Source organism: Salvelinus alpinus, chromosome 26 (genome assembly GCF_045679555.1).
Source record: "Salvelinus alpinus chromosome 26, SLU_Salpinus.1, whole genome shotgun sequence".
In the NCBI taxonomy this organism is placed as follows: Eukaryota; Metazoa; Chordata; class Actinopteri; order Salmoniformes; family Salmonidae; genus Salvelinus; species Salvelinus alpinus.
Window position 1 is genome coordinate 13,609,582 of NC_092111.1, and position 25,525 is coordinate 13,635,106.

The window sequence follows — 25,525 nt, forward strand, 5'->3', positions numbered from 1 at the left end:
TGTTTAATTTGTCTGGGAGCAAGACGTCGATGTCCGCGACGGGGCTGGTTTTCTTTTTGTAATCCGTGATTGACCGTAGACCCTGCCACATACATCTCGTGTCTGAGCCGTTGACTTGCAACTCTACTTTGTCTCTATACTGACGCTTTGCTTGTTTGATTGCCTTGCGGAGGGAATAGCTGCATGGCACTAAGCAACCTAAGACCAGTATAATAAATTGTTCATGGCATGTTCCAGTGGCACCACCCCTGCATCTCTGACATAAACCCACCCCCTTCATGTCCGATGTCCTCTAACTACCAAGACCTCCTTCATGAATTATTCATGCCTGTGACGCCCAGCAGATGGCACCTGTGTGTGGTATTAGACGCTGAGCCAGCAGACTGTTCGTGAGGAACTGTAACTCATAGGCCTTACGGGTCACATTACACTCCCACTCCTCACATCTCACTGAATACCTTTTTATAAACAGAGAAACAGTTTGGATGGTTTTGTGAAACATTTCTCATGCATGAATTGGTGACGGCCAAAGACGTTTGGTCTAGCCAATGTAATATACTGAAATTCTCCCTCCTTTGGCCACTTGTTGGTAAATTGTACATCATTTGTACATAAATTGTTGCTACGTGTGATATAATGTCCCTCATACTGCCTAGCAGTGAATGACATTTGTGTAATTAGGTAATCATTTTCTGAAGACAAAAAACGATCAATTTATTTTAATTAAAGCATTCTCTTTTCTGTTTATATATTGTTTTATTCAAAATCCTTCTTTTAAGATGTTTACACCACACAAAACACGTGTCACAACAGCCAAGGATGGAAAATAATCTATATTGAGTGTGTTAGGTCAGAGTTTGGCCCCTTGACCTGTGCTTTATATTAAAACAAAATGACGAAAAATGCCATAAAAACCCCCACAAAAAAACCACATGAAACATCAAACTGTTGGAACTGAAACTATTTACATATTGCCTTACAAATAATAGATTAAAGTTCCTGCTATGTAAAATACCAGTACAATTATAAACTAACTTGCATCAACAGCAAGACAAAGGTAAAAATTTACTTCGGGATGTGGTTCATTCCTACACCGAAGCGGTTTGACCTTAACTTTTCAATATAAACATTATGGCCGTGCCACTCTATCACCGCGACAACAACATTAATAGTCAGGTTACAGAATTTAAAGCTGTTAACAGATATGGCCTGTTGAACCAGAAGGAAATATATTGGTTTGCATCCATTAAGGACAGATAAGGTTAAGGCCAAACCGCTAGGTTTGATTTAGAATACAGATTACCAGCCCCAGTCCTGGAAAGCCACAGCTCTATGGCCCTAACAAATGTTGTGGTCGGTTTGCAGGGCTAACGCTGGTATTGAAACTGCTAGAAACTGCTAACTACTTTTCTGGATCTCCCAACCTCCCACTATTTCAAATATTCCTAAAACAAGTCATGTACTGTGTGAGGGATCTAACACAGTCTTTGCTATGCTTACGGGAGACAGGACTTTCATTGATGGCTGGAAACTATCTGGTACAAATGAGTTGGGGGGGGGGGGGAGAAAGAGGAGACTGCTTGTGGCAGACAGTGATGACGGTAGAGGTTCCTAAACTTCCTGGTGCCTTTTATTCTAGCCTGGTATCCCTGGCCGCCTGAGTAGTGAGGGTGGTTCTGTGTAGAGTTTTGTCCTGTAGGGTGCATTCTCTTCTCACCGTGGCCCAGAGAGGTAGATGAGACTTGGCTGGGCCATAGAGAATGATAGAGGCCTCTAGTGGCCAAAAGGCCGTGTTAGCATGGGCAGCGCCATTGAGGGCTTCCACCATTTTAATGTAGTCAACTGGGTAGGACTTCTAACTTCATTGGCTGATCCCTCCTGGTGACCCTGTTGCGAGTCATCAGGAGGGATCAGCCAATCGTGAAGAAAATTGACTGCTTCAAAATGGAGATTGCCTCAATGGCGCTGCCCATGCAGTCACAGATGCTATAATGGCACAGATACAAAGATGAGTCCTCTATCTCTTTGGGCTGGACTGGACTCTGGGCTGCCGGGCCTGTCATGGGTCTTGGAACATCACTGGAGGTTTGTTGAACACTGATGTCAACGAGGGACAGCGCGGGCCACTTCTGTTGTGCGGATGGCTGGTCATTGTAGCGACAGCCCTTCTTAAATTAGCCCATAACATAAATCCAGCCCCACCCACTCCCCTACATCCATTTATTTTAACCTGCCTGCATATTGACGAGATTTTTGGAGTGGTAATTTAACTTAGAATGATGAACAAATTATTTGTCGATAAAATCTCCTTTTCGTATAGTATCTCATATATATATTTATATATAAAAGAAACAGCCTCTACAGTGATATCTATGGTATACAAAGAGAAACAATCTGCAAGATCACACTTTTTTTGTGGTTATTGTTCTACTTGGATCTGGATCCAGAGGTTCGCAGGGAAAAGACAAGCCTAGTCGTCGTCATCATCATCCTCCTCCCCTTCGTCCTCAGCATCCCTCTTCCTCTTCTCCCCTTTGACTCCTGCCTTCTCCTCTGCACAGGGCACAAGCCAATCAAAAAGTCAGAATTTGTCGGTTTGTAAAAAAGGTGGCGACAATCACTTCTAATCAGGACCAAGTAAAAACAACAGCAGCAATCAAATCCAATTGGCATTTCCCTTAATTCTGAATTCGGCATCCTTATGAAATTGTATCCACAGGCAATGTGGGAGTTGATACAAGACCCACCGTATGTTCCGCCCACCGACAAGTCTCAAAAACACCAGAGGGGGAAAACAAAACACAGCACCACTAGTATACATCTTTTCAGTCAAGTAACAAAGGCCACTTTGTAGACTGAATTACCATTAGCGAAACAATGTAGAGGCTAAACCATTTTGGTTTAATGTTAATGCGGTTCTCTTACATCAAAGTCTACTTTTAAAGGATCCCCAAGACCTCAGATCTACTGCTTACGTATAATATAGTAGCTAAGTATTTCCCCTGGCATGTTATATAGGAAAGGGGTGATTTATACTCCTTGCACACACATGCAAGTGCGCTGCTTACTGATGTCATCTCACAGTAGGCACAGCTTCCCACTCAGAGTCCTGAAGGAGTAGTTCACGTACAGTGCATTCGGAAAGTTTTCAGACCTCTTGACTTTTTCCACTTTGTTGCGTTACAGCCTTATTCTAAAATGGATTAAATACATACAAATGCTCATGAATCTACACATAATACACCATAATGACAACGTGAAAACAGATTTTTAGACATTTTTGCAAATTGAAAAAAAAAACTAAATTAAAATATTACATTTACATAAGTATTCAAACCCTTTGCTATGAGACTCGAAATTGAGCTCAGCTCATCCTGTTTGATTCCATTGATCATCCTTGAGATGTTTCTACAACTTGGTTGGAGTCCACCTGTGGTAAATTCAATTGATTGGATATGATTTGGAAAGGCACACACCTGTCTATATAAGGTCCTACAGTTAACTTGACAGTGCATGTCAGAGCAAAAATCCAGAATTGTCCATAGAGCACAGAGACAGGACTGTGCAGAGGCACAGATCTGGGGAAGGCTACCAAAACATTTCTCCAGCATTGAAGGTCCCCAAGAACACAGTGGCCTCCATCATTCTTAAATGGAAGCTTGGAACCAACAAGACTCTTCCTAGAGCTGGCCACCCGGCCAAACTGAGCAATCGGGGGAGAAAGGCTTTGGTCAGGGAGGTGACCAAGAACCCGATGGTCACTGACAGAGCTCCAGAGTTCTTCTGTGGAGATGGGAAAACCTTCCAGAAGGAAAACCATCTCTGCAGCACTCCACCAATCAGGCCTTTATGGTAGAGTGGCCAGACCGAAGCCACTCCTCAGTAAAAAGGCACATGAAAGCCTATTTGGAGTTTGCCAAAAGGCACCTAAAGACTGTCAGACCATGAGAAACAAGATTATCTGGTCTGATGAAACCAAAATTAAACTCTTTGGCCTGAATGCCAAGCATTACATCTGGAGGAAACCTGGCACCATCCCTACAGTGAAGCATGGTGGTGGCAGCATCAGCTGTGGGGATGTTTTTCAGTGGCAGGGACTGGGAGACTAGTCAGGATCGAGGGAAAGATGAACGGAGCAAAGTACAGAGAGATCCTTGATGAAAACCAGCTCAAGAGCTCTCAGGACCTCAGACTGGGGCGAAGGTTCCCCTTCCAACAGGACAACGACCCTAAGCACACAACCAAGACAACGCAGGAGTGGCTTTGGGACAAGTCTCTGAATATCCTTGAGTGGCCCAGCCAGAGCCCGGACTTGAACCCCATCGAACATCTCTGGAGAGACCTGAAAATAGCTGTGCAGCGACACTCTCCATCCATCCTGACAGAGCTTGAGAGGATCTACAGAGAAAAATGGGAGAAACTCTCCAAATACAGGTGTGCCAAGCTTGTAGCGTCATACCCAAGAAGACCTGAGGCTGTAATCGCTGCCAAAGGTGCTTCAACAAAGTACTGAGTAAAGGGTCTGAATACTGTCATATTTCAGTATAAAAAAATAAAAAATCACTTGCAAAAATTACTAAAAACCTGTTTTTGCTTTGTCATTATGGGGTATTATGTGTAGATTGATGAGGGGAAAAAACAATGTAATCTATTTTAGAATAAGGCTGCAACGCAACAAAATGTGGGAAAAAACAAGAGGTCTGAATACTTTACGAATGCACTGTATACACATGGGGACTTTGGCTGCATTCACAAGGTAACAACTAAATGGCCTGAACCATCTCTGGATTACATGTACACAACCTACGATACCTGTAAAGCCCAAAGGATTTATCTGCCTACTGTGTAGTGAGGACTCTAACCTTGTTTTAAGTGTCGAAGTTAGACCTAGCTTGGCTCCAAAACACACAGATAAGTGACAAATGAATAGTCACACAGGGCTGAGGAACGGATCAATAGAAGTCAAACCCTCCTGGGTCAAAGAGCCAATGCCCCTTTTCACGGAGTCATTGCCACAAATTGAGTAACAGCCAGCATGGAACCGATGTCAATAGAGATGTTGATGGTTGATTCCATCAGGAGATCTGTGACAGGCAAACATATCTGCCACTTCCAGGCTAGAGTACTTGGGTTTGATTACTAGTGACAGGTCAACACAACAATTCTTGTCCTCACCTTCTTCCTCCTCCTCTGCGTAGTCGTCATCATCTTCTTCATCCTGTGTGTGGAGAGGGGGGTTAAGATTCTTTAAATGAAGTGTCGACTCAAGTCGGCGGAAGTAAAACATTATGAGGTTTTGGATAAAATATGACAGACATTTCAGTTGTCTCACCTGGATCTTTTCCTTCATCAGGTAGGAGAGCCCAACCTCTCCTCCTTCCGAGCCCTCCTCATCCTCATCTTCATCATCATAGTCCCCTGTGGGCCCGGCTCCGTCCTCCCCCTCATCATCATCTATGAATGAAGAAGTATTTTGTTCAAGAAAGTTAGGCTGAAATATCACCAACCCCACCATGTGGTAGCCATGCTCACCATCGTCGTCTGCCTCTGAGTCAGGGGCCTCGTTGTCCTCCTGGTCGAAGCCGTCCAGGTAGGTGACCTGAGGCAGCAGCTCAAAGATGCTCTCACGGTACTCCTCCAGTGTGGTGATCTCACAGTTAAACAGGTCCAGGCTCTTCAGGTTCTTCAGATTTTGCTGTGGTTTTAGAAAGCAGAGGTTAGAGTTTACCAGACAATCCTGATTAACAAATTCTCTCCATGCACAAGGCTGGCAAGCATAGCCACATATCTCCTTGTGAATGGGATGATGAGTTTACAAATATATATATATATATATATATATATATATATATATATTATTATTATTATTATTTTTTTTTTTTTAAGCACTTATTTCAAAAAATGCAATTCTACAAATGTTGCCATGGGGCAGACAGAATTTTTTGCAGTTTTAAAGAATTTCCTGCAATTCTACACATTTTGCCATGACTAATGTTATGTTAATGATATGAGTGAGTGACTAACAAAATCAATAGAGGCCGCCTGGATGTCAGAGGCACTAGTAATGCGTGGGTTGACTCATAACCCGCAGTTCACGCCTTAATATCCCCGGGCCGGACAGGTTTAGGGTCATTAAATATTGTGTGGATGAAGGGCGGGTGGATGGCGGACGGGCAGAATCAAGAGAAAACAATACTTGAAATTCATAATTGTATCATTTATTTTACCAGGTGACTGAAAACACATTCTCATGTACAGCAATGACCTGGGGAATAGTTACAGGGGAGACGAGGGGGGATGAATGAGCCAATTGGAAACTGGGTTTGATTAGGTGGTGAAGGTAGAATGAGGACCAGATTGGGAATTCAGCCAGGACACCAGGGTTAACACCCCTACTCTTACGATAAGTGCAATGGGTTGGTGAAGTGGTAAAAGAGGAGGATAGCAGTGCTGGCTATGTTATGTGTGATGATTGTGATATACAAATTCTAGTCAAAAGACAGGGACTTCAAATAGGCTTATGACACGTCAAGGGAACTGTAGCCTACAGTTCAGACGGGTTAAATGGAAACTGAAATCTGGACAATGGCTATAGGTCTATAACCTCTCACATAGCCTTAATATTAACTCCTGCAGAATTAAGCATTTCTTGCAGTAAAATTATACACAAAATGTAAGCAAAATGTTTACTCGGGAACAGGAGTGGAGAAATAGGATTTCTTTCTCTCAGCATCTTGAGAGGATGCAAATGCTCAGATACCATCTGTAGAGGTGCCATCTTTATCAGCATCATAGAAGCTGCTATTATTTCAACCACATAAAATGTGCATCCAAGCCGAACTGAAATCTTATCAGAAACATGTTGGGTCATTTTCTACAGCTTTCTATTTCCTTACAACAGGTCAAACTAATGTCATTTGGAAATTTTTCACAAAAAATCTTTCCATGTCTTTTTTTACATTGCATTTTCTCCCCGGTCCCTAAATGTCTTTGCTCCGTGAAAGATGATGACAGAAAACTTTACCGATGTCAACTAGACTGAAGCATTCGTTCTATGATTCATGACATTATTCTGATGAGAAAAGGTTTATTTTGTCTTCTAGAGCAAAATATAATGACAGAAGAGAAGCTGCATGTAAAGTGCATTTGGAAAGTACTCAGACCCCTTCACATTTTCTACATTTTCTTACATTACAGCCTTATTCTAAAATGTATTAAATTATTTTTCCCTCATTAATCTACACACAATAGCCCATAATGACAAAGCAAAAACATGTTTTTAGAAATGTTCGCCAATTTTAAAATGAAAAAACAGAAATACCTTATTTAGATAAGTATTCAGAACCTTTGCTATGAGACTCGAAATTGAGCTCAAGTGCATCCTGTTTCAATTGACTATCCTTGAGATGTTTCTACAATTTGATTGAAGTCCACCTATGGTAAATTCAATTGCTTGGACATGATTTGAAAAGGCACACACCTGTCTATATAAAGGTCCCACAGTTGACAGTGCATGTCAGAGCAAAAACCAAGTCATGAGGTCGAAGGAATTGTCCATAGAGCTCCGAGATAAGATTGTGTCGAGGGTACAGATTTGGGGAAGGTTACCAAAACATTTCTGCAGCATTTAAGGTCCCCAAGAACACAGTGGCCTCCATCATTCTTAAATGTAAGAAGTTTGGAACCACCAAGACTCTTCCCAGAGCTGGCCACCCGGCCAAACTGAGCAATCGGAGGAGAAAGGCTTTGGTCAGGGAGGTGACCAAGATCCCGATGGTCACTCTGACAGAGCTCCAGAGTTCCTATGTGGAGATGGGAGAACCTTCCAGAAGGACAACCATCTCTGCAGCACTCCAACAACCAGGCCTTTATGGTAGAGTGGCCTGACGGAAGCCACTCCTCAGTAAACGGCACATGACAGCCCGCTTGGAGTTTGCCAAAAGGCACATAAATGACTCTCAGACCATGAGAAACAAGATTCACATCTGGAGGAAACCTGGCAACATCTCTGCGGTGAACCATGGTGATGGCAGCATCATGCTATGAGGATGTTTTTCAGTCAGGATCGAGGGAAAGATGAGCGGAGCAAAGTACAGAGAGATCCTTGATGAAAACTTGCTTCAGAGTGCGCCAACAGGACAACGACCCTAAACACACAGCCAAGACAACGCAGGAGTGGCTTGGACAAGTCTCTGAATATCCTTGAGTGGCCCAGCCAGAGCCCGGACTTGAACCCGATCGGACATCCCTGGAGAGACCTGAAAAGAACTGTGAAAAGATGCTCCCCATTCAACCTGACAGAGGTTGAGAGGATCTGCATAGAAGTATGGGAGAAACTCCCCAAATACAGGTGTGCCAAGCTTGTTAGCGTCATACCCAAGAAGACTTAAGGCTGTAATCGCTGCCAAAGTTGCTTCAACAAAGTACTGAGTAAGGGTCTGAATATATGTGATTTCAGTTTTTTATTTTGAATAAATTAGCAAAAAATTCTAAAAAACTGTTTTTGCTTTGTCATTATGGGGTTGTGTGTGTTGATTGATGAAGGGGAAAATGATTTAATACATCTTATAATTAGGCTGTAATGTAACAAAATGTAGAAAAAGTCAAGGGGTCTGAATGCACTGTATCTAACTATAGAAAAGTTGACTAACAAATAGCCTACCAAAATGTCAGAAATTATAAATAGAAACATATCTAAATCAGGCAACAACAAAAAAAACGTCACCCACTGTTAAAAAATTGTTACGCCGTCTTTGACTGTAGCCTACAGTGCATTTTCTATATTAGTGGGTTAGGGTCGGGTGCAAGCCATATATTTTCACTTTATTACATATAGTCGGGTGGTTGAGGATGGGTTATTAGCAATTGCGGGTGAACAAACAGCTGACCCGCGCACCACTACTGTGCAGGTGCCCGGCATGCCCGGTTGATATTCGGCCATATTTACTACGAGTTTAGATAGCTGGCTAGAATATCTTACCAATCTAAAAATGGTTAGCTGACATGGCTAATTGTGTGAATGATAAAAATTGCAGATCCACAACATTTCTAAATTGCACCTTGTGTATTCTACCTCAACAGTAAGTTGAGACCCTGACTGAATAACAGAAGTAGCCTTAACGACCAGCCCTGAATAGCCTTAACGACTCAACTAACCAGGGCCTCAACGTTGTTCAGCCCCTTGATCTTGTTGCCACTCAGGTTTAGATACGTCAGGTTGGGGCACTTCTCTGAAAGTGTCTCCAAATGACCTGAGATGTTGTTGTCACTCAGCTCCAACTGTGAGGAAAGAACACACAATTTCCTGATGAATCGCTTGAAAAATGTAATCCTGCATATCAAAATAAAGCCAGAGTTTCTTATAATTTTGCAAACTTAAATCATTTTGATTGAGATAATCAATTGCTCAAAAGGATCCAGCTTCCCTATTCACCTTGCGCAGTTTGGGTAGTGAGGGTATTTTGGCCAGGGAGGTGAGTCCAACGTTGACCATGCTGAGGAATTCCAGCTCCTTGAAATCATCCGTCAGGCCCTCTACTTCACCATCACTGGTGCGGCAATTATCCACCACCAGTTCTTCCACCTGTAGGAACAGTAATCAAGATCAATTGGACACTTGACAATGAGGTGGTGCATCAAGAGATTTCATCCTGCACATGTTAATGAATGAAACCAAATTAAATGCATAGCTAGTTTGTTGCATTTTTCCCCCATTTGTTTGGGTTAATTCACCATGTCATTTTGTAATCTTATTACATGTTGATTGGAAAAGCTGACCCTTGACCTAAAGTCCGCTGTTTCCTGTGAGAGCACACGCCTTTCTCAATTATTCTCTGCTTGAATGCTTTGTAGTGTGGACACAAGACGGAGGACCTATGTCTGAAAAACGCCATGGCTGGAGTAGCTAGCAAGCTACAAGGCTTCAAAAGAGGTAACAAAATAAAGTGCATAAACCCTTGGGTGACTGACAGCCATCTTGGCACTCCTCCATTGTAGAAAAGAATTTGGAAGCTATAGCTATGCATTTATTAATGTCTAAATTCATTTTTTATACATGTATTCTATTAGACACCTTAATGCATACTTTTTTATTATATTATGTGAGCTATACATAAAACAATTATAAAAAGATATACACTGAGTTACAGTTGATTTAAGGAAAGTCAATTGAAATAAATTCATTATGCTCTGGGTATACAGATTTGCATCTGTTGGTCACAGATACCTTAAAAAAATGATAAGGGTGTTGATCAGAAAACCAGTCAGTATCTGGTGTGAACACCATTTGCCTCATGCAACGAGACACATATGCTTCACATAGAGTTGATCAGGCTGTTGATTGTGTTGATTCCTGACGTCAGCATGACAATTGTACGTGACCTCAAAACTTGAGACATCTGTGGCATTGTGTTGGGTGACAAAACAACACATTTTAAAGTGGCCTTTTATTGTCCCCAGCACAAGGTGCACCTGTAATAATCATACTGTTTAATCAGCTTCTTGATATGCCACACCTGTCTGTTGGATGGATTATCTAGGCAATGGGGAAAGGCTTATTAACAAAGAGAAATAAGCTTGTTGTGCGTATGGATATGGAATATTTTATGATTTTTTATGAATTTATTTACAAATTATGGTGGAAAATAAGTATTTGGTCACCTACAAACAAGCAAGATTTCTGGCTCTCACAGACCTGTAACTTCTTCTTTAAGAGGCTCATCTGTCCTCCACTCGTTACCTGTATTAATGGCACCTGTTTGAACTTGTTATCAGTATAAAAGACACCTGTCCACAACCTCAAACAGTCACACTCCAAACTCCACTATGGCCAAGAGCAAAGAGCTGTCAAAGGAAACCAGAAACAAAATTGTAGACCTGCACCAGGCTGGGAAGACTTGAATCTGCAATAGGTAAGCAGCTTGGTTTGAAGAAATCAACTGTGGGAGCAATTATTAGGAAATGGAAGACATACAAGACCACTGATAATCTCCCTCGATCTGGGGCTCCACGCAAGATCTCACCCCGTGGGGTCAAAATGATCACAAGAACGGTGAGCAAAAATCCCAGAACCACACGGGGGGACCTAGTGAATGACCTGCAGAGAGCTGGGACCAAAGTAACAAAGCCTACCATCAGTAACACACTACGCCGCCAGGGACTCAAATCCTGCAGTGCCAGACGTGTCCCCCTGCTTAAGCCAGTACATGTCCAGGCCCGTCTGAAGTTTGCTAGAGAGCATTTGGATGATCCAGAAGAAGATTGGGAGAATGTCATATGGTCAGATGAAACCAAAATAGAACTTTTTGGTAAAAACTCAACTCGTCGTGTTTGGAGGACAAAGAATGCTGAGTTGCATCCAAAGAACACCATACCTACTGTGAAGCATGGGGGTGGAAACATCATGCTTTGGGGCTGTTTTTCTGCAAAGGGACCAGGACGACTGACCCCATTCATTCTAAAGGAAAGAATTAATGGGGCCATGTATCGTGAGATTTTGAGTGAAAACCTCCTTCCATCAGCAAGGGCATTGAAGATGAAACGTGGCTGGGTCTTTCAGCATGACAATGATCCCAAACACACCGCCCGGGCAACGAAGGAGTGGCTTCGTAAGAAGCATTTCAAGGTCCTGGAGTGGCCTAGCCAGTCTCCAGATCTCAACCCCATAGAAAATCTTTGGAGGGAGTTGAAAGTCCGTGTTGCCCAGCAACAGCCCCAAAACATCCCTGCTCTAGAGGAGATCTGCATGGAGGAATGGGCCAAAATACCAGCAACAGTGTGTGAAAACCTTGTGAAGACTTACAGAAAACGTTTGACCTCTGTCATTGCCAACAAAGGGTATATAACAAAGTATTGAGATAAACTTTTGTTCTTGACCAAATACTTATTTTCCACCATAATTTGCAAATAAATAAATTAAAAATCCTACAATGAACGCATGGCTTTCGACCTTCGTCTCTCCCGAGCCCGTACGGGAGTTGTAGCGATGAGACAAGATAGTAATTACTAGCGATTGGATACCACGAAAATTGGGGAGAAAAGGGGATAAAAAAAATTAAAAATTAAAATAAAATATATATTTTTTTCCTACAATGTGATTTTCTGGATTTTCTTTTCTCATTTTGTCTGTCATAGTTGAAGTGTACCTATGATGAAAATTACAGGCCTCTCTCATCTTTTTAAGTGGGAGAACTTGCACAATTGGTGGCTGACTAAATACTTTTTTGCCCCACATATATATATATGTTTTTTTTAGTATTAATGCTACGGTCACCACTAAAACAAATACATGTAATGGTGTCCTTGAAACATTTAATTGAAATAGTGTAGAATTACATTCATTCGTATGGAGGACTGTTCCTACTGGGGAGTGCCAATATGGCCGACCGGTGACTTCAAAGCCTCGCAATGGCCAACACATAACATCAACAATTAAGGGTTTATATACATAATTTGTGCTAACCCATAGCAAGCCCTAGTTATCGTCTAGCAGCTCAACATTTATTAATGACAGGTTAGCTAAGCTACAGTTAGCAAACGCACTAGCTCGCTAACAAGGGGTCTAGCTAGCTGGGGAGCAAAAAAAAAGTATTCCACATTTCCTAGTTTTTACCCATTGGGTAAACATGTTTACTTAACACGACAGGTGGGAATATTTTGCTATTTAGTTAAGTTATTTGGACAGAAAACAGCAGACAGTGAGTCTGGAAGCCAACTACTAGCCAAGATGTCAGCTAGATAGTAGTCATGCTAGCTAGTTAGCAAAAAAACAATTGTGACAATGATTGTCGTGGTTGACACATTGTTAAGAAATTGAACGATGGTTTTTAATATCCGTACAAGCTACTATTTTTATATCCGCATGTGTGGGATATTTTGTTTTTACTGCGTTCAATCTTCTCGGTGTGATGGTTGGGATAACGGGACAATTCGGAGTACAACGCATTTCTCATCCCTGGATTGAGGTACACGTTTCCCGAGCCATATCTCGTGCCGGCTCTGCGGTGTCTTAATCTAAACAGGAAACCTTTCCAACCTTAGTGCAGCTGTAAGCCAGCGGGTTGGATCTGCTGGCTATAATTATCCCAGACCAACCCTGGGGTTTTTACCCATGCATTTTTACCCATGCTACTGTATAATGCATTAGATATTTAGTTTTTACTGCTGATACTGTATCAGGTAGCAAAACTGCTGGTGGGCTAGCGGTTAGAGCGTTGGGATAGTAACCAAACAGTTGCTGGTTTGAATCCACAAGCCAACTAGGTGAAAAATCTGTCGATGTGCCCATGAGCAAGGTCCTTAACCCTAGTTGCTCCTGTATGTCGCTCTGGATAGGACAGTCTGCTAAATTACAAAAAAATGTTTTTTTAATTAATTGTCACGGAGACTCAGAGTCCCGGAATGTAATTGCGTGAATAGTGTAGGAATGGATAAATGACAGCCAGAAGGGCTACGAGACTGACGGACAGCTTGTCTCTCATCCCTGTTAAGCTAGCTAGCTACTTTTCATTGTCGCCAGAAGTTGTGATCACCGTGACATTGACAGGCATGAAACATCAAGTGCCAGTCTCTTCAGTAAAAAAATAAAAAATTTGTTTTAACAAGTTTAACAGGATAATTCCAAAATGTGTATTCATAAAATGAGTCCCAGTTTTTTTGTGTACTATTTCATCCAATTGTGTACTATGACGTCCATTTCGTATGATATGTTACGTCCTGCTATTTTTTTTTATGTGTGTACAATTGGTACGATATGATACAAATCCAATTTGTACAAGATGTGACGAATTTGTTGTCCTTAAGATCCCGGACTACATCTTTAAGAGACTGAAAACAAGAAACGTGTTATTGCAGTCGAGATAGGACAAGTATATATTGTCCTTTTACACCATCTCAGATATGCTATCCCAGACTGTACTAACAAGAAGATACTAGGAAGACAATCTCTTGCGGAAGGACCAAGTCCTTTTACTGCAGAGGAGCGGGAGTGTGGTCACCTTTGTTATTAATAGCCTATTTCCTACACCACCTGATGGGCACCTTTCGCGACTGTCAAAGCTGGAATTCAACGAGGTAAATTGCACACAGCAACACCCTCTCATGGAAGCCCTCTGCTCTTAACTGAAACAAAAATTAGGTGACCAGTTGTCCAGTTATCCGTAAAATCAGATTGAGTAGTTCTCTTACTTAACAGTTGCTCTGTTATTGGCCCTGTGGGGGCCCCCTGTCCAGCATTGGGGAACAATCCCCCCCCCCCCCTCGACGCGTGCGGGCCACATCTATTTCTAAGGGCACAAGCACTGTACGAAAATTGTGCCGATATAGAGGGCAGCTGTGCTTCTAGCCCCTAGGCAACTTTATAGTGCTTTGTTTTTTTGTGTTATTTCTTACATTATTAGGCCAGAATGTGTTTTGTGTTATTACATACCGCCGGGAATAACAGCCGGGAATAACTTTATCACAAGCATTTTGCTACACCCGCAATAACATCTGCTAAACACGTGTATGCGACCAATCAAATTTGGTGGGGAGAATTTTGCAGGTTATTTCGTACAATATTTCCTACAATTCAGAGCAAAAGAGTAAGTCTGCTTCGTGTTTTCATTTTTGTCATACATACACAGCCCTAGTTGTTATCACTAATGCTGGCCAAATTAAATGTGGCTTTGGTCAGAGAAGAGGAAGAGAGAGGCCCAACTCGGCGGAAAATATTTCCCTCCAGCAGGTGGCGTTTTTTTATTGTTTCGCCCACCAAGCATGGAGTTTGGTGGACAACGACTCCCATTGTTAGGGCGGAGAAACCTCTCTCGTCGATATATCTATAATCTTTGCTATGGTGTGTTCCGCTTGCGACTAGCGACCTCAGTTCTTAGTGAGTGGGGAACTATTGTGGCAAAAATCTAAATAACACCCTTCTCATTGACTTCAGTACCAAATACAAAATAATACAATACAGTGACTAATAAACGATTATTTATAATAACATGTTACAACTACAAATAATCTTGGCTTTTGATTCAGTTGTAGCTTGACAGTCTTCAGGGCCGAGGTTCACAAGTTTACGGCCCTCAATTTTTTAAATATATATATTTTTATTTAACCTTTATTTAACTGGGCAAGTCAGTTAAGAACAAATTCTTATTTACAATGACGGCCTACATTTCCAGCAGTATCATTATGATGTATATTCTTATTCAAAATAAGTAATGATACAAACAAAAAATACAAACAACCTCTAAAGCCTTTCTCATATTTCTTAAACGTTTTTAACGTGGTAGACAGGGTCTCAAATGCATTCTCAGAAGCATGTTTGTTTCAGCACCCTCTTACGGTACAAAGCTCTGCTGCAACAAGGCCTTGAGATTATTGTGTAATCAGTATGTAGTTTCAGTTGTGGTAGTCAGTCATTTTTTCTATACTTGGCAGCACAGGGGCCTTGGAGAGTGATGGTTAGGAGGGATGGCTAAGTAAGTTGAAGTGTTACATTTAATATTGGCATCAGGGAAATTGACTCCAGTTGACTTGCACTTGTATAGCCTACATGTGATATGTGAGTTGTATTCAAGAAACACTGAATAATTCCAAGCATGATGCTACCCTTTTTGTCTATAGGCACTCATCAGGGTGGTTATTCGGATGTTGCACAAAATAGCACTGTACTTGTACCAAACAGGGTTGTGGTCAATTCAGAAAGTACACTGGAATTCCAATTCCCCTCAATGCTTTTTAATTAGGAAAATGTGGAATTGGAATTTGGTTTACTTTCTGAATTGACTGGAATTTAAATGAATTGACCCTAACCCTGGTACCAAGTTATATATGGCTAAATGTTTTAACAATGTTATTTATCATCAACAAAATGTGTATACAATGTGTATATAAATCGTACCACTAAGATATAAATAACACGCTCCTCAAAACCAGAGATGGCATTGTCACTGTTTTAGCCTGGTTTTATCTTCACGTAATACCTCGATTGTGAACGAACAGAGTTCTGTGCGCATCGTCTCGATATTGTCGTCGAGAGAGAAACATCAGTTGAGATGTAGCCTACATCCTATACAGAAGCACCTGCACAATGGACTTCACTGCCGAATGCACAGCAGAGTTCTGTAACTATAGAAATTGTAAGAGAAATTAGATTTGCCGAATGAAGGCTAGAGTCAGTGGCATGAATGAATGGGTTTTGTCAACCCTCAGACAAGCGCCGTCTCTGAGGGTTGGGGGGTTTACTGTAGCCTAATCTACTAAATAGGGGCGGAGGTCTGAGCCCCGCACGCCATCTGCCATATTACTTAAATTCGTAAAACGCAGAGCAGGACCACAAACTCTGCTACACTTGAATGCGTGTATATATATACACACACACACACATATTTTACAAAGACGTCGTCGTTTCATACCGAGGAAAAGCCTGTTGTTACATAATCATTATAACATGGAGGCGAAAGACAACTTGCTTTTCGATCGGAGTACAGTAGGCTATGGCCGGCTGGGTGAGTCGTATAAGCTATCGAAAATTCGTTTGGAAGTTGACTTTACATTTGGATTTAGTCCTACTATAAAATACGCATCATTTATCAATTTGCGTGTGTCTAAATTGAGTTAAACCGGTTATAGCCGTCAAAATGGGCTCGTGTATAGATGCAACAAAATGACTTCCACTCCCCGCACGTCAGAAATAGGGCTCAAAAGCCTGCACTGTACAAAAAAAACACACAAAAAAAACAGCTACACTGACGCCACCGTAGTCAGTGCCTGCGCGTCTCGCTCCGAGAACGGTCAACTCGCGTGCGTGCTGGTTATAAATTGCGTATACATTCTTGCAGGCGTTGTTCATATAACATCGAAGTATTGATGTTTACATCCCGTGGACTTTAGAAAAATACTATGGTAAAAGAAATGGGTATTAGCTAAACCCATTCGATTAGTAAAATGTCCGCTCAGAGAAACCAACCAGCTCGTTGTGCCATTTGGTTAACCCGGTAAGGCCGGTCAAAACGCTCGTTACGCATGGAAAGCTTACGTTTTTACATTCGACTTAAATAGTTATTTGCATCGGCATCCATATGGAATAACATCAGGGAACTTTCAAGACAAACCAATTAATCGCGTCTCAAAAGTTATTTCACATTTCCACGGCAGTCGTGAATTCTCTGTATTTGGATTAGCCTGCTATACTACAGGAGTCAACACGACGTCAGCAGAGCCTTATTACGATGTTATTAGCTTTTCACAATTGAATTACTCTCACAAAAATAGCATAATGTTCTTCATAAGTATGCCCGCTCCGCCACCTTGAACGTTCAATGGATCTCTGGCCGGGCGCAAGACAAGGAGGATGATAGCAAAGACAGTGTTGCAGATCTATAAAATGTTATTAGAATCACAAAGCGATCAACATTGCTTTGTGGATACTTGCAGTTCGTTTTTGTACAGCAACCAACATATATTGTGATAGGACGAATAATCAGAATCCCCCAAAACTAAAAAAAAAAAAAAAAACTTGTACTCGTACTCGCATCCTCTCTTGTTGTCCATGTGCAGAGCGGAACCTCGCAAGAAGTCCGCTCTTCTCTGGGTTATCGGCTCTTATAGTTATCACCTCATTTTTAAGATAACTTACCTCCGCTGGTGTCCTATTCCTCAATTCTAAACTGATCCTCTTCTTCATCTCCATTATTAATAAAATATAAAACACTATGTTAACGTAAAAAAAATGCCAATCAAATTTTCTGAAACTCCAGTGCTTGGACCCACAGCTCAGCTTTCTTGGATGGCCACAGTTCTCTTACTGATCCTCCATGATACTTCGCACACAGCCCCCTCTATCAAATCCCGCCCTGTGGAGTTCTTGATAGGCCAGTCTTGTCTTCCCTAATTTTAATCGGATGATCGACACACCAATCAAACAGATCATGCCGATCAACATAAGCCGCCGGAGGTGATTGGTTGTGATTGCGCGCGCAGTAGCTTTAGATGGGTCAATGCGAACGTCAATATCTTCTTTCAAACCGTCGGGGTCGTCACTAGTTAACACAGCCACAAAGTCATAATTATGGATAAACCACGCCCATAATTATGGATAAACCACGCCCATTTCTAAAATGTATCATCTTAACCCTAACTTTAACCACACTGCTCACTGTAAGCCTAACATTAAATAGGACCAAATGCCTTATTTTTGTAGCCAATTTTGACTTTGTGACTGTGTCATCTGGCGGAAACCAAGATTAGAGTGGCTGCCGATCCGACTTTTCTCTGACCTTTTTTCCTCCGGACAAAAAATCCTGATGCTTCTGCACATGTGCGGTTCACGTTCTACGCATGTTTAAATTCTACTTTACGTACAGGCTGTGTTCGAGAGGATCAAAACCGTAATGTATCATGGGAAAATTGTGACTGATTGATCTACAAATAATAATGAGTACTAGTTATTTATAATACAAAGTTCTTTGTAGATCAGTCAGTCAGAGGTCGCCTGTACTGTCGGCTACAAACAAGCCCATAGCCTCTGCTCTACCAGAGATCTGTAGCCTACAGACGTAATGATGAGATGCTCATGTCTCCACCCTAGCAATGGGAGTCGTTGTCCCATTGCGGGAAGGCAAAATAAGCACACAGAAACGTTTTGGTCTAATTTTGGACAGATTTTGGTACGAGTGAAACCTCTCGCTTCACCTCTTCCTCTCTGGCTCTACTCGTAGAGAACAGGCTACTCTGGCAATGGTGTTAATTTAATAAAGTTAGATCAAAGCTGAATCAATGGGCGCATTCGAGCAGACCACTTTTGTCAAATTGGTGACCCAATGATCACGCCTTGTGTTGCATTATGGGGATAGAAATTGTCCGACTTGCGACTACATGACAACTGCATGAACTTTACAAAAAAATATGTGATCAAAGGTCATTAAGTTTTGACTGCAGTCTACTGCAAATCTCTGCAGTTGCTCTTCACCAACTTCATCATGCATCCATCTTTAAATATATATTTTATTATTAACAGCAAATCAATACAAAAAGTACATTGGGGAACACAAGTATATATAAAGAATATACAAAGGACAATTGGGCTAGGCGGTACAATAGCAGCCGTCACCTGCATAGAGTACCATAGTTTGAGTCATAATACCCATAAAACCTAGCGGTCAAACAAGGAAATTGTTCCAATTGGTTTTTCCACCATTCATTTTCCCCATAGGGGATTTTAGAAACACTTACAATAAGGGCTGTGTTTTGTGTAGGCTTACCCTGGCGTGACGTTTTGATAACCATGTAAATCTCTTTAGGACAAGGTGACTTTTATCAAGATATTTGCCTGTATTTACCACCTAAAAATGAAATGCTAATTAGCTGCTAATGTGGCTATCATAAAGAACTACAAATGCCATGATGATCTGGACTATCTAATGTTAGCTAAAGTTAGTCATTCATAAATTGGCTTTTCTTTTTTTGTTGACAATTCTGTGAACTGTCTTGTGCAAGTTTTAAATTGACACAATACCTGTTAGCAAAGGTGTCAGCTAGAGATATCTACTGGATTCATAGTCTTGCATTATGTCTACTTTGACGCTAATTAGCATTTTCGGATCTGAGCGTAGATAGAGCTGAATATATTGATTAAAGTCGCCTTGTCCGAGAGAGATTGACATGGTTATCAAAACGTCATGCCACAGTAAGCTTACATGAAACACATCCCTTGTTTTTTTGTACACGGTTATCAAAACGTCACGGCAGGGTAAGCCTACACGAAACACAGCCATTAAATTCCCCATGGGAAAAATTAATGTTGTAAAAACGATTGGAATCATTTCCGTGTTTGACTGCTAGGTTTTGTGGGTATTATGACACCCCCACTGTGGGGCTCTATTGTCAACCACTCATTAGGGTGTTTTTGTTTGCTCACGTAAATGTGACCAAAGACATAACTGAAACAGGAACTAACTTCGCATGATTCATGTATACAGTGGGTATGTGAATGTGATATTTGAGTCTCTCACCAATTGGTAGTACAACGTACACACATCAAATCAAATCAATTTATATAACCCTTCTTACATCAGCTGATATCTCAAAGTGCTGTACAGAAATACACACATGTATTTATATATTTATTTAAACACTACAAATAAAAACTTATAAACAATGGCAGCAATGCCATGTTGCACTGAGCCTTGCTGTTGGAAAACCACATCAGTGTCAGACTTTCGGCTGTCACAGATGCATACCCCCGACTTCACTCCTGGACTTTCGTATAGTCTAGTCGGTTGCTTTTGCCTTACCATTCAAACGAGCCCACTGCAAGATCGAATCATAATACTATTCTACATAACAAAACCAAATATATATATATTTGGTTCTGTTATGTAGAATACTATTATATATATAACAGAACTGAATATAATAGCGTAGTATTACTTTACTGTAGGACAAAAACGCCACCGCATTTTCCCCTCGTGTGGCCACAATTCAACAGCGCGCGTCACTAGGCAAAATACACAGGTAAACCATCTGCTCTAAAATTCGTTCACTGTACATCATTAAAAACAGCACTGAAGGCTACTTCGAAACAACAATGTACAACTCAAGAAGATCTAAATGCATATCTCCACATGAAACTGATTGAGATCAAATGTTTGGTATGCAGATGCTGCATGGACGTTTTACCGGTAAAACTTGTAGAATTATAATTCACGATTAACAGCGGGAAATGTGAAGGGAAGGAGACCACAAATTTTTTGTTGTTGTGTAAAGTAGAGGTAAAGAAACATATGCTCAGAACCTGAAATATCTGACCCGCAGCCTTAAACCAGAACTCCACCCACTCTTTGTTCTCTTTGGTGCCTTTTTTCAAGCGCAACAGCCCTTGTCACCCCACCACCCTTTAATTCCCTCACATTTTATGTATCGGTCAGGAACCTGAGGTTTAAGGTCTAGAATGTAAAACATATTCGAATGCATTTTATATACAAGGATTTGAGTTTCATAACCCCCCCAATATGTTTTTTAAATAGGGAGTCCAAGGCAGCCAACAGACTTGCTCTACCATTTGATATGCAAGGCAGAATATCCAGTTGAAACTCTTAACAAAATGGCTGACCATGAACCACCCCAAGCATGGGGGCTTAAAGAGGACAGGCAGTAAGCCACACCATCTGTGCAATGTTGCTTTGCTCTCATAGACCAAAGTCCTTTGCACTCAGTCTTGCATCATATCAAGAATGTGGTGTTTTAAAAGCTATGCTTGCACTCTAATCTTTCATTATTGATAAAATGGGGATGGAGACTAAAAATGGCATGTCTGTTCGATGGTATTACTATAAATCTGTGTAGGCCTATTTTGTGTATTTGTCTTGGACAAATGTGTGGTCTTATGATGCAACATTGCAGGAAACATAATCTATTCCAAAACATGCAAATTAGGCTCAAGCTCTATTGATTTAGTATGTCACATTATCATAAAGTATCTGCTAACCCATTGTAAAAAATAAAATAATGTTTATAGAATGAAAAAGGATGAATGCAATCCCTCAAGGTGACCACCAGAGGGACAACCCACACTGACCTCTGAGAGGAGTGAATATCCGGAGTCTTACTCACTAAGCTGATTTGTTCATCAAGTTACCAGAATGGAGTTTGATATCCAACATTGCTCTGTCGCCACAAGCTATTTTTTTAGTATCACTTATGGATCCACAGATATTGCACACCCAGTCATGAGGAATGTAATTGTGGCGCAGCGGTCTAAGGCACTGCATCTCATCTCAATCACCGGCCGTGATTGGGAGTCCCATAGGGCGGCGCACAATTGGCCCAACCACAACTCTGGTAACTGTACAGGAGGAAGTTATCCTCCAAAAAACAGTGTGCTGTACTATCAGTGTCCACAAGATGGCAGACGGCGCAAGGATGAAGTCAAAACCAGATGAAACTGGATATGTGTAATCACAATGCACAGACATTGCAATGCCTTGTATCCTGGTACATGTCTTTTTAATTGCAAATCTCTAGAGGGTGCAATAATGCTTCAACCAACGAGTTTATCTGCCTTGTCAACTTTGACTTTGAATAGAGGCTTAATAATGCTGTTATAACATTCACATAATGTTTACCACAACTTAGCAGTTATTCTAGGTACTAAAACAGTGTTTTTTCTCTCTGCCATTCCACTTCTCATTGAGTACTTGTCAATAATCTTGATTGGTTAATATTCCAGCACTGATTAGGGCAGCTATACATGCTTTGTGACCCAAAAATATTCAGAAGTGCTATAACTTTCAAGGTAGTAAGATGTCATAGACCTTTTGATTTAAGTTCTGAAATGATCATTTCAGAAACATAGCAGGTCAGGGGTCAAATTCGAGGACTCATTGCTGGGGAATGCCATTCATGGTGGAACCCCAGTGATTCTCCTCCTTGACCCTGATAGTGGACTGTTCTCACATAGTTGCAGCGTTTCCTACAGTCCTTTGTCCGCCGGCAACGTTGTGACCTACTGCTGTTCATAGACGGTGGGGGTTGAGGTGAGATCAAACTAGAACAATGCTAAACACACACTGGTGTATTCTCATGGAAAACCTCAACAAGGGGCAGCTGCGACAATGACTCTCTTGGGTTGAAAATGGGTTGAAAATGGGATTAAAATGCATTGAGACACAAAGGAATAAGAAGCTACCACTGCATTTCCTCAACTAGAAGTATTGTCATTGAGTTAATTGAATGTGTATGTTAAATCACAGCAGGTTAGTGGCACCTTAATTGGGAGGACAGGTAATGGCTGGAGCGGAATCAGTGGAATGGTATCAAACACATGGTTTCCATTCCATTTGCTCCGTTCCGGACGTTATTGTGAGCCATCCTCCCCTCAGCAGCCTCCTGTGGTTAAATTATGAACGACCCTAAGACAATGTGATGGCACTTTTTAGCGTTCACACCGTGTATGACTTGTCCAGAGGATTTGCGAGCTGTTGTATTGTAGTTTTGTATTTTAAAACCACAAACTATAACTGTTTCTTCAGCCAAACGGCAGCCCCGCCACATTGTTGCAATAAAGCTTTAGGATTGGGCTTGACAAATGTAATCACTCTCAAATGTATAGATGGAGTATGAATGCAAGACTGACGGTCCATGACATTAACATAAGCATTTTAAGCATATTTTTCCAGTAAGTTAAAAAATGTACTTGTAAAAAATCCTCTGGACTTTTCATAACATGTACAATTATTGTTCAATATGAAAACATATGACTACATTCCCAAAGCTGTAAAACATTCCCCTCCTAAATGAAACTACATGTGTAGTATATGTATGCTATTTCGATCAACCTGATAAAAAGTCAAATGATTTGCAAATAAAACTGATTTAAAGAGTCAAACTTTAATGTAAATGCAATGCAAAAAAACACAGCAAACAAATGGGGGTGGAAATAAGCTAAAAGTTCAAAGAAGTTGAAATAGGCCTATACATTTTCAACAACATTTTGTGGTGGGACCGCTTAACCTGAGGTGATGAATGAGAGTGCTGTCTTCCAAGTCTTTCCTTGTGTAGCATAACCAACGAAACATGAATGACTATTGTAGTAAGTTGTAGTGTGGATGCACAGGGTCTTTTCCTGCGCCCAGGGTTCCCCGAGGCAAGAGCTTGGCTGCAATCAGGCAGTTTGAGTAGGCTTGGAACAGGCACGACTGGCTTAGACAGCTCACTAGAGTTGGTGCTACTGGGCTGCTCAGCAGAGACCGATTAAGAGTCTGCGGGAGAGATGTTAGCAAAGTTATCACCAGTCTTCAATTATCTCTATGTCTGTGACATTTGTTAGCTAGCTAGCAGTCCAGGGCATTTAGACCCAGTGATATTCAAGGTGTGTAAATCCACTCACAGAACCCATCTCATTGTGATAACATAGGCAAGCCAAAATAGAACTCTTTCATTACTTGATAAATCTGTAGGTTTGGGCTCAGTGTGGAAGGAGAGCAGCAGGCTGGGTTTGTCCTCATGGTCCTGAAATAAGATGAAACTGCAGTTTAACAAACAGCATTGATAGCCTAATTGTTGTCCTCTTAGGCCAGCTATGGTATATAGAGCAAGAGCAAGACAAGGCCTCAAGCTGACACTGGTTAATGTAAGAAAATATATTTTGTAACAGATTGAATAACATTTTCCATAAGAAAACAAATCTTAGAGAGGCAGGGAATGCTATGAGCTTTTTGTAAAAAAAAAAAAACTGCAGTATCAGGTGCATTGGTGTAGAACAAACAAACACACAACCAAACAAATTTAGCTTTACTCACCATTGTAGAAACTCCGATTTTTCTTGTTTCTTTGTCTGAAAACAATTGAATGCTCTGATGTGCAGTACTACTGCACCTGAAGATGTTTACTGACTACAGCTACTTCTAGTTACATGGTTACGCTAGTTACATGGTTACGCTAGTTACATGTCTACGCTAGTTACACGGCTACGCTAGTTACACGGTTACGCTAGTTACACGGTTACGCTAGTTACATGGTTACGCTAGTTACATGGTTACGCTAGTTACATGGCTACGCTAGTTACATGGCTACGCTAGTTACATGGTTACGCTAGTTACATGGCTACGCTAGTTACATGGCTACGCTAGTTACATGGCTACGCTAGTTACATGGTTACGCTAGTTACATGGCTACGCTAGTTACATGGTTACGCTAGTTACATGGCTACGCTAGTTACATGGCTACGCTAGTTACATGGCATAGAAGTCCATTCGAGGATCCAATACCTAAATAAAGTCTGCGGCTTCAGTCAGATTCCACCTTTATCCCCAAGTGTGCACTTGTACACTCCCCTTCATGAATTCAGCCGTTTGTGCACCAGTCCAAACCTTTAAATGCACGAGGAGTGACCGAGTGCAGACTTCTGGCTGAATGGTAGATCATTGTAATATACAACCTGCATGCCACACCCCTCCCCATTGTAATGTATGATGTCATTTAAAACAATGGCTGTATAAAATGCTCTCGTGCTTAAAAACAAAAAAGGAATGGATGTGGTTGGTGTGAGTCATCACAGGTGAGTTCAAAGCTCTTTTACTCTGAGCATTTATGTCAACAACTCACCCTGAATAGAAACACAAACCCAGCAGAAAACACCTATTTGCATCAGCTTGACCACTGATTTACTACTGTAACTTTACAATGTGCCAGACAGTGCTGAAAGAGGTACTACAGCTCCCCCCAAAACGTCCCCACATGGTCCCTTTACGCGAGCCTGGTATCAGCTGATTAGTAGTTACATTTTGACCGTCCTTAGTGTTACTGTTTTGAACGGTTCCAGATGTGGTTCCATGTCTTGTATCCCATGTGAAGAGATCTGTGTGAAGGATCTTAAATCAAGTCAGAAATGAGCAGCGGTTAAGGAGATGGCCTTGTCCCTGGAGGTGTGCCATTGTGTAAAATGCACCACTATTACCATAATTCATGAAGAGAGGGATTTCTGTACCGCACAGACTGTCTTCAAATCATTCTAGCGTAACGTATAGTATACAGTATGGTG

At 41.3% G+C, this 25,525-nt stretch overlaps 1 protein-coding gene and 1 long non-coding RNA gene across 3 annotated transcripts; both read right to left on the minus strand.

The window, feature by feature from the left end:
* Positions 1-704: 704 nt before the first annotated feature.
* LOC139554742 (acidic leucine-rich nuclear phosphoprotein 32 family member E) lies at positions 705-18,005 on the minus strand. 2 transcript variants are annotated; one of them, XM_071367837.1, is made up of 7 exons: positions 17,624-17,995; positions 9,434-9,583; positions 9,157-9,279; positions 5,533-5,695; positions 5,333-5,454; positions 5,176-5,218; positions 705-2,553 (listed from the first exon to the last, which is right to left on the minus strand). In XM_071367837.1, exons 1-7 carry the CDS (start codon positions 17,675-17,677, stop codon positions 2,471-2,473), a joined length of 738 nt encoding a protein of 245 aa, XP_071223938.1. In that variant the 5' UTR covers positions 17,678-17,995; the 3' UTR covers positions 705-2,470. The 2 variants fall into 2 exon arrangements, with proteins under 2 accessions (XP_071223938.1, XP_071223937.1); XM_071367836.1 differs by having other exon boundaries at positions 5,333-5,695; positions 17,624-18,005.
* A 5,349-nt stretch (positions 18,006-23,354) lies between these two features.
* LOC139554744 (uncharacterized) lies at positions 23,355-24,905 on the minus strand. The gene is made up of 3 exons (XR_011670888.1): positions 24,285-24,905; positions 23,928-23,994; positions 23,355-23,744 (listed from the first exon to the last, which is right to left on the minus strand). It is a non-coding gene; the product is annotated as an uncharacterized lncRNA (long non-coding RNA).
* Between the last annotated feature and the right edge of the window lie 620 nt (positions 24,906-25,525).

Bases quoted from the DNA above. Each gene is read 5' to 3' on its own strand.
- LOC139554742 (XM_071367836.1), bottom strand. From the start codon at position 17,677: ATGGAGATGAAGAAGAGGATCAGTTTAGAATTGAGGAATAGGACACCA. The intron at 9,280-9,433 runs GTGAATAGGGAA...CTTTCCTCACAG, and splicing joins CACTACCCAAACTGCGCAAG to TTGGAGCTGAGTGACAACAA. The intron at 5,219-5,332 runs GTGAGACAACTG...CTCCACACACAG, and splicing joins TGATGAAGGAAAAGATCCAG to GATGAAGAAGATGATGACGA.